Source organism: Neovison vison, chromosome 13 (genome assembly GCF_020171115.1).
Source record: "Neovison vison isolate M4711 chromosome 13, ASM_NN_V1, whole genome shotgun sequence".
NCBI lineage: Eukaryota > Metazoa > Chordata > Mammalia > Carnivora > Mustelidae > Neogale > Neogale vison.
Genome location: NC_058103.1, coordinates 151,078,783 through 151,088,248, shown reverse-complemented (window position 1 = coordinate 151,088,248; position 9,466 = coordinate 151,078,783). Strand labels below are relative to the sequence as shown.

Genomic DNA, 9,466 nt, shown 5'->3' with positions numbered 1-9,466 from the left:
CGAGGATGAGGCTCGCCTCGGGCCAAGGCCGGATTTGGGGGGACAAGGGAGCTTTAGGATTTCAGGTACCTTATTGATTTTATCTCAAAGATTCTGGACACAAAATGGATCTCAAAACTGGTTATGTTTTTCTTTCTTTCTTTAGTTTGGAAGCATGTATTTTTAACACTGTTGGGAAAAACTACCGAGACAGGGTTGCCTTCCAAAGCACGACTCTATCTCCTGTATCTGCCTTTTCCTGTCCCCTCGGCAGGACCCCCAGGCCTGGGGGAGAGGCAGGAAGGGCTCAGAGGGGCCGCTGACCTGAGGGAGGTGGCAGCAGGCAGGGCTTCCTGGCAGAGTCTGCTGTTCCGTTTGTTGGGTGTGGTTTCTCGTGCTCTCAGAGACCAAGACTGGGGCTAGGATTATTCCGAGACTGAGCCAGCAGCTGGAGCAGGATCGGGATGGAGCGTCTCGTGTCGCTGACTGGTGTAGTGTGATCATTCGAGCCACGCCTGCCTTCTGCAGAGGCTGAGCTCCCAAGGGCCGTGAGCTGCCGCTCAGGGAAGCTTCCCCACGAGCTCGCGCAGGGCCTGCCCGGCTCAGCATCTGTCTGCTTAAGGAACGGACGAGCCTCTGGGAGATCCCAGGGGCGGGTTACGTCTGATTCCCACGTCTGCCCCAACCCGGAGACACCCGGAGACCCACTTCTGCCTCCGTATTTAAGGAGTGTGAAATCGAAGTCCTCCTGTGCTCCTGCCTCGATGTGGCACGTTTTCATAACGACACAGAAGTGGTTGCAAAACCGTCTGTGGTGTTTGTGGGATTGGAAACTGGCGTGACATCAAGCACGGCAGTTTGCTTGGTTTTCTTTGTGTAACGGAAGCATCGTGAACACACGGGGTTCTGTCGGTGTCGGGTGTGGCGCACAGAGACCCGGCGCTGGCCCACCTCCCCCGCGCCCGTCACCACGGGGTCCTCCTGATCCCGGCTCTGGGCCACCCCGACCCCCCTCGCGGCCCTCGGACCGGCCGGCCGGCCTCCTGGCAGCGGAGCGGTCCTGCCACTGTGCGTGAGCAGAGCTGGGGGACAGTTTGGAAGGAGCATGAGAGACCTACAAATTCGTGAGTTCTAAAAATAGTTTTGAATAAAATTTTAAAATTTAAAACGTATCGTTCTTGCCTTAATTTCATTGGAACAGCTAATTATTTTGTCATAACCAAGCTTTTGACATAACTCGGGTTTTACTGAGAGACGACATGACGAGGAAGTAAAGTGAATTATACTCAAAATGTGCAAAATGTGAGCAGTCTCACGAAACTCTAGCGTTCAAAGTTGCAAAATTAAATTTATTTTATATGCACTTTTCAGTTATTTTTCTTTGATAAGATTCAAAATCTCCCTTAGAGTTAAAGGCAAGGTACAAATTATAATTGAAGAACATTAACATCACATATCAAAGTTATCTAAATCAAACTGAAATGTTTAAATTTATTTTTAAAAAATTTCACTAAATGTTTTACATACTTTCCGTAAAAATAAAGACGATTTGCCAGCCTAGCGTTCGGTGTTTGTCCAGTGGCCACAGGGAACACTTAGTAACACTCTCCGTGTGCCGTGACGAGGCCCGACGTACACAGATGAGTCCGAGCCCGTTAGTGTTGCAAAATGTGTCCGGATGGCCCGTGCTGCTGTCCCGACTACAGGCTGCTCAGTGTCTCCGGGAGCACGAGCCGGACAGAGCAGGAAGACGACGGCGGGCGCATCGGGGAGGCCCTGGGGTGGGCCTGACGCGGCGGCGTTCGTGCTGGGGGTTGACGCAGCCGACCACCGTCTCGCCTTTGCCCGCTTTCTCTCCACCGCTGCCCCGCCTCCCTGCGCCTGGGGACGGGCTCCCCTCCCACGGTGGCCGCGACCCACCGCAGAGCCGCGCGGCACTCGGGCCGGTTTCTCCGGACGGCGTGCAGGCATGCGGAGAGGCTGTGCCCGGGGCCCGGCCAGCGTTCCTCAAGGGAGGGGCACGTGGTGTGCAGGCGGACCCTCGAGGGACAGAGGGGACCCTGTGACCCTTACGCGAATGTGTGCGTGTCTGTCTGTCGCGTGCTGGGCCCCCTGAAGCATGCGCCCCGGGGAAGGGCGCCCTTACCCACGATCGAGGGCAACACGGCCGCCCTGCCTCCCCCTCTGAGCCCCATGTGGTTTCTGATATTTTTTGTGCAACGAAGACACTTGACTTTCCACACACCTGAGTGGGGGCTGAGACAGGCTCCGGAAGGTGGAGCCTCGAGGCGGCCCTAATCTCTGGCCAGCAGATTACGGTACGGGGGCTGGAACTTTGCCCTTGACCGCTAGTTTGTGTGCCAAGCCCTGTCTCCCGGGAGCCGCTCCTAAGTGTGGGCGGCTCTGTCTCACCAAGCCCCCTGTTCGTAGCTGTGAGCGCCCGCCAGGCTCGTCTCTCAGATCCGAGGGGAGTCGACCGGTCCCAGGATGTCCCCACAGCCCTGCTGAGGGAGCCCCCTTCTCGGGTAACTGCTGCGTGCCCGGGCTGGCTTCTCATACCGGGCGGGGTGATCGGGGTGGGGGGTGGGTAGTGACCAGCCACTGCCCTGTGTGGCCGGGCTGCAGGGTTCCCGGTTCCGTGGTCCCTCTGGACTACGTGTGTCCGGCAAGGGGAGCCCTTTCTCTCGGAGAGAGCAGTACAGCAGCGCTCAGCCAGGGTGCCCTGGCTTTGGGGCAGCCGGCTGGAGAGCGAGACGGACAGGGAGAGGACGAAACTGCACAAGAAGCGCAGGGGGGCAGCGAGGGCAGCTGCTGGCCTCCTCCTTCCCAAATACTCCGTGAGAAAACCAGTGCCCTGGCTGGGCCAAGCCTCACATCTGTTGTCAGGGAAGAACTCCAAGGGCCCGATGCCGGTGATGCTCCGTTCGCCTCCCCGGATCTCTTCTCCATCCTTCCCTGTCCTGCTGTGCCCCCCGGGCGAGGGGCTGACCTCTGGGGATGAGGGCACCCAGGCCCACGGCCTCGGGCTGCTCGCTGAGACGGGGCGAAGGCTCAGGCGGAGCGTGGGATGCGGACGGGAGGGAAGCTGGGACTCCTGGTCTCCTCACCCCCTCCCTTCCGGGCTGTTTGGGGAGGCCGCGTCCCGCTGGGTCCCTCTAGCCGTGGCTCACAGCTCCTGCGGGCAGCGGGCAGCGTGGCTGTGCCCCCCGCCCCACCCCCAAGCAAGGGCTGGCGGTGGCTTCTGGTCGGCATCGAACCTGGGTTATTTTCTGTCCCTTGCTGGCTCTCTTAAGCCTGTCTATGCTTCTGGAAAAGGTCCCTAAACGAAGCCCCCCTCGGGTACCCTCTGCGCGCACAAAGGGCCGTCTGGGAGGACATCCGCACTTTCCCGGGAGCGGCGCCGAGCGAGGGGTCTGCGGCTCAGGGAGGTGGGACGCTGCAGGGAGGCCATTCCGCGCCACTGCCTGGGTCAGTCACCCCCAAACCCAGCCTCTCCGGGGGGCCCTGAGGCCGATGCCATCGCGAAGACATCAGGAAAGCGTGAGTGAGGGGCGGCTGCTGAGACAGCTCGGGGCGGGGACAGTGGTGAGGGATGAGGTTCCCAGAGGTCAGCGCCACGTGATGATGGGGTCCCGCGGGCCGGGAGGGGCCACGTGCTGCAGGGAGGGTCTGTGGCTGAGGGTACAGTGCGACCTTTTAACCACCCCGGCAGGAGAACCCGGGAGCCCAGCTATGGAAGGTTCTGGAAGAGAGGCTCAGGGCCGTCCTGGGAGACGCATGTGGAAGCACGTCTTTGGACGGGTCTTGAGCAGAGACGCTCACATGCCAAGGGGGTGCCCACCAGAGGACACCACGCTGCGGAAGGCTCTCGGTAACCAGCCACGGAGGTCGGCCCCCCCTCACCCACCCGGTGCTTGCTCGGTGGCGGGAACACAGCGGCCACAGTGGACGGATGGGGCCGTTTAGGGGCTCGGCAGCGGGGCTGTCCCCCACTAAGCCTCCTCTGTTGCCGTCATTTCTAGATCTGCAACCTGCCGATGAGCGAGGCCCACGTTCGGCCCCGGTGGGGCGCCGTTCCCCAGGAGCGGGCTGTGGGAACCGGCCACCTGCTTGGGGGTGGGCTGATGTCCCCGGGACCCCTTCTGTCACGGAGGGAGGCGGGCGAGCTCCACGTTCCGGCTGCGGACTTGCCGCGCCCGCGCCCGCAGCACGTGCAGGGTTTCATTCATCTCGTGCGTCTCCGCCACATGACCTTCCGCCGAAGAGCTCGCGTGTGGCCGGCCTGCGGCGGGGGCTCTCCGTGCGTCCCTGCGTCTTCCTCTTCCTGACCTGGGGGCAGAGGAGGGGAGGACTGCACGGTCAGACTGATCTGTTCCAAGGGCCAGTGGGAAGTGGGGTGCTGCTTTGCAGTGGGGGCGGGGAGCAGGGGGACTCGTTCTGGAACCCAGAGGTTCCCTGGGGAGCCCCTTGTGACTCATCCCACACGCCCCGGTGATGCCGATGTCACCCATCCTGAGACCGTAGCTGGACTGACAGTGTCCCAGGGCTCCTGTTCTCTCCGAGCAGGGGAGGCCTTGAAACACTCTTCGTGTTCTTTGTGGGTGCTAGAAACCGGCAGCCCAGTGAAGACGGAACACCAAGAACGGGACATTCCGCCGGGGAAAGTACTCCAGCAGCCACGGGAATGCCGGAGGGTGGTGGGGATGCGGCGTGGGTGGGGAGGAACGACGTGGTGGTCATCGAGCTGGGCTGGTGGCCGGCCACGAAGGGAGGGCCCTGGCGGCCGTGCCGTGTAGGAACTGTTCGTTTACTGACCTGGAGGTGGCTCGGCCCAGCCGGGAGCGGACTGCACCGGCACGGTCCCCTCCACCAGACACGTGCTGAGTGACAGACCTGATGTCGGCCCCGTGCGGGGCGCGTATACACGTGTTCATCCAGTCGAAGTTCACGGACGCGTACTGAGCGATGACGGGGCCGCTTGTCCTGGTCACGTCTGGTTCGCCCCAGAATGCTGACAGCTGAACCGCTCTGCCCAGGTTCCCCCGACTACGGGGGTCTGTTGTTTCAGCCGATGGGGGACCCAACGTGGTCCCTGCTGGGCTGAGGTCTGGGCAGGAGTGCCGTCCTCTCCCTGTGGCCGCGGCCCCCGAGGGTGAGTCCTCTTCCACGGCTGCTGTCCTGCTGGGTCCTGAGACGCCGTCTCCCCCCGTGGGCCACTTTTCCAAGTCGTGTTGTTTCCCTTGGGCCTGCCTGGCCCCTTCGTACCCTTTGGGGACGCCCTCAAAGCACGGAGCGCGTTGGGCGAGCCGTCCCTGTTCTGCTAGGAGGCTGACCGACTCGGGTCCTGAAGAGAAGCTCCGCAGGAGGGAGGGAGGGCCTTGGCTGGGGCCGTCGAGGACACGAGGATCTGGGGGCAGGCCAGGGGAGCGGGGGCCGTCGGCCCCGACAACCTGTGCTTGGGCAGAATGGCTGGAAATGCTGGTGGGGACCCGGGGAGGGCGCCTCTCAGCAGACAGGGCTGGAGAGGCCCCCGCAGAGCCCGTGCACCTCGTCCGCCTTCCCGGGCGGCCGGCCCGCTCTTCAACAGGAGACCGAGGGACGCGGAACCCCAGCCGTGGACACAGCGGCCGTGGGGTTCTCTCCGGCTGGCGTTTGGAAGCATCCTCGGGAGCTGGCCCCTGGAGTTCGGGGACGGTGTCATGGGCGAGGGAGACCTGGGCCTTTTCAGTTCGACAAAACCTTGGTCGACATTTGAGCAACTAGTTGGAAAAAATAAGAGACGGTGGGAATTGATACTCCAGGCCGGTGAGGCGCGTGTCCTGTTTCTCCCATCGGCCTGTCTGGGGGGCGTTCTCGGGGGCCACCCTCGACTGCCGACCTGCGTGGGCTGCCCACCTGTCCCTTTCCAGTCCGCATTCCCTCCCGCGGCCTGGTGCCCAGATGCCGTTGTTGTCCCCAGATGCCACCGCTGTGGAAGGAACGGTGAGCCGACTCTCCTGAGGGTCTGGAGGGAGCCAGGGGCCTGAGCCAAGCACAGTGCGGACGGCAGCCCAGAGTGGCCGCTGGACACCACCGTCTGGAATGTCCTCCGTCCTTTCTCTGCAGCGGGGACTTTCTGGTTGTCTTTTCCTTGAAGTCTTGGACTGTGGCCAACCTCGCAGACCATTCTCGCTGAATCCCTCCACTTCTTCTCTGCTGGCTTCCAGGCTTCAAAAATTCCGTTCATTTCTTTTGCTGGACAGTTTCTCCCTCCATCCCAGCCCGCACCACACCTGGCCAGCCAGGAACTGAACAGAAGCCCACCCCTCCATCCCAAGCCCCGGAGAGCTACCACAGAAGCTCCCCACGCCCTTTCACGCCATCAGATGCTACGTGTGTCTCAGGCCGACGGGCTGGGGTGTAGGAGTCTCTCCCCACGGTCTGAGCCCACACCCAGCGTCCGTCCCATCCGTCTCCATCCTTCTTTGGCCTCGTGGTGCACGTGTAAGGGGGAGGACGAAAGCCACCGCGTACTTAATCACGGGAGCGTGGAGAACGGCACACGCTGGACGGCACGTCCCGTAGCCGCTCAGATGCCAGCAGCCAGGGGTGGCAGAAACGCGCACGAGATGGCGCGAGGGACTGTGGCTCTCAGTGATGTGACCGATGACGTTTATAAAAAATATATCTTGCATTTGGACAAGGATGAGAAGGGAGCGCGTGCGTACACAGTGGAAATCCCTGTTCCGCTAGAGGCTCGGGTGGGGGGTGATTTTTTTAATTTTGCATCTTTTCTGAAATGTTATTTCCCCTTGCCACCAAAAAGAAAAAAAAAATGTCCAGAGAAATATCAGTGAATCTAAGTGTGGAAAAGAATGAAGTGGGACCCGGGGACCCCCAGAGCCGTGGCTCTCAAACGCCAGGACACTCACCTGCCGCTCGGTGGCTCTCCCCGGCAGCTTCCCCGGGCGCCGTCCCCGGAGACAGGGACCCTGGAGGTAGGGACGGGGCCCGGGATCCTGGGTTTGCAGCGAACCCCTCACCACTGCCGATGTCACCCGAGGGCACGTCCTTCCCTCCTGAGGGCCCCAGAGTATCTCGGGGAGAGGTCTCCCCTCCCGTTCTTGGGATCTGTCGCTAACGGACCTCGAGCTGCTGCTGATTCCCACGGTAACCCACACCGCTGGGTTTTCACAGCAGTGCTGGGGGTCTCTGAGGTAGGCTGCAGAGCCAAGGCTGCTGCTGGGCCTGAGGCGATGCCCAGGGTTGTTGCTCTAGATCCTTCCTTCCTCCAGAGTCCAGTGCATCACGGTCCGCTGCCCTTGCCAGCCGCCCCTTTGTGCCTCCCACAAAGTGGGTGTGTGCTTGTGTGTGCGGTGGGGAGACAGCTGGACCCACAGGGCCTGGAATGTGCCTAAACAGCTGTGGTCTTGCTCACTTGTAGGGTCACTGAGTGCTGATAGTGCTTTGGAAACCTGTTGTCCCGGTGCCCGGGTTGGGGTGAGACCCAGGGCTGGGACGCAGGGGCAGGAAGGGAGCGTGGCCCTTCTTCACAGGTACAGGTCTCTCCTGATGGGGAGGGCAGGTCATGCCTCGGAGGGAGGGGTTCTGGCGTAACTTCGTACGCTGTGTGGTTCCACAGATGACAGTGGTGTACAGGGACAGGCACCCTATCCCTTGAGGTCAGGTGCTAGGAGAGGTTGCTGTGAGCGTCCCTCTGACCAGGGGTCCTGGCTGGGAGAGCTGGCCCGGGAACGGGTCCTGGGAGGTTGAGGAAAGTCCTGGGGTTCCGGGCTCTGCTGGGAGGGGGAGGGGGCTCAGGCCCCTGACTTCTCCCAGGGGGTGGAGTCAAGGAAGGACACCCATGTCTCCTTTCTTCCGTCCTCACAACAACCTAACAACCTTGTGAGGTAGACTGGTTCCCTCGAGCTTTGGAGGAGGGAGCTGGGGCTCAGAGAGGCTGAGTGAGTTATTTGGGGCGGCACAGCGGCATGCAGGGGAGCTGGGACGTGGGACCTGCGCTGGGGGCCTGCGTTCTTGCTCAAGATCACAGACAGAGGTGATGGGGGAGGGGGAGGCCCCAAGAACAGTCACTACCGGCAACCTGTCCCTTGCCCCCACCAGCCCCTCCTGTCCTTCAGCCGCAGGAGCCTCGCATGAAACAGGGCCAGGCTTCTCCTCCCCCCACCCCCGCCCCCGCCCCTGGTGACGTGAGGGGACAGAGTCCGACACAGCGGGTGGGACTCGCTCATGGTCACACCGACTTTGGGTGACTGAGGACGTGACCCAGGGCCCCTGGTCCAGGGCTCCCCCCGCAGCGTGCGCGTGTCCGAGACCGTACCGCGTGGAAGAAGGTCGTGTGCGGGGACGTCCCCGACCCGACCGAAGCCTGCGGCCAAGGGCGGCACCGACAGAGCCTCCTGCCCACCGAGATGACGGGACGTGAGGGGACTAGAGAGCGTCCGGGTCCTACGACCAAGTGGTGCCACGTCGCGCGTATGGTACAAACGTGACCTTTAAAAGGAGACGCGTAAGAAAAGCCTGGGGGGACGGATCAGAACGGCGGCTTCCGGGAGGTGGGGCTGTGTCCTTTTCTCCCTTTCCTTCCTTTTCTGTATGTTCCCAAATTCCCCAAATGCACATTTCATTGATGACGGGAAGACAGACCCCTCTGTGTCTTAGTTTAAAAGACGCAGCTGGGAAGCCTGTGCCTTGTGCGAGGGTTGGGTGCGGCCCCTTCCGTTGCCGTCGACACCCCCTGCTGCGGGCTCCGGACGTCTGTGCCGGGAACTGCGAACCGTGCTTCTGAGGCTTTGCATTTTAAGGGCAGACGGCGTCCTCAGCACGAGAGCACTGTCGTGTGACGGAGGGGCTGTGCCCTGGACCCAGTCCCCAAAGGTGCACAGGAGCCGGGGAAGGGGACCCCCCCATGATCCCACAGGGACTGCCCAGCGCGGACCGGCCTCCTGACTCCGGGCCCAGGGCTCTCATCTCCAGGCCAGCCCACGGCGGAGCCCCCGCGGCCCCTGACTGTGATGCCCGGAGTCGGGGGAGCATCCTCGGGCTGGCTGGCCGCTGGCCGGGGGACAGGAGGCCCCGCCCCGCCCCGCCCCACCTCAGTCGTCCAGGTGCTGCTCCTCCCAGGTGGAGGTGGGGATGGCGCTGTAGGGGTCCATGATGACCTTGGCACAGCGAATGATCATCACCACGAGGAAGAGGCAGAGGAAGACGAAGCAGGCCAGGGTCAGCCCCTTGTCCACATCCACGTGGACGGGCTCGGGCGTGGGCTCCTCCATGTCGGGGCGGCGGCGGCGGGCTCCTCCGGCTCAGGGTTGACTGGTACCATTTTCCACCCCTGCAGAGAGCCAGGCCGTGGGGAGGCAGGGCCACACCCCGCCTGGGGTGGGACACAGGCCCCTGGGGGACAGCGTGGGGCCCAGCCCCTCCTGAGGGACCCTGCCCTGAGCCGCATGGGACCCCCAGCCAGTGCCTCGGGGGGGACAGGAGA

At 62.5% G+C, this 9,466-nt stretch overlaps 1 protein-coding gene across 1 annotated transcript; it reads right to left on the bottom strand.

The window, feature by feature from the left end:
• Window positions 1-9,074: 9,074 nt before the first annotated feature.
• Window positions 9,075-9,254, bottom strand: CTXND1 (cortexin domain containing 1). Its single transcript, XM_044232108.1, has one exon. It carries the CDS (start codon window positions 9,252-9,254, stop codon window positions 9,075-9,077), a length of 180 nt encoding a protein of 59 aa, XP_044088043.1.
• Between the last annotated feature and the right edge of the window lie 212 nt (window positions 9,255-9,466).

Coding starts and splice junctions, on each gene's coding strand:
- CTXND1 (XM_044232108.1), bottom strand. CDS start 9,254: ATGGAGGAGCCCACGCCCGAGCCCGTCCACGTGGATGTGGACAAGGGG.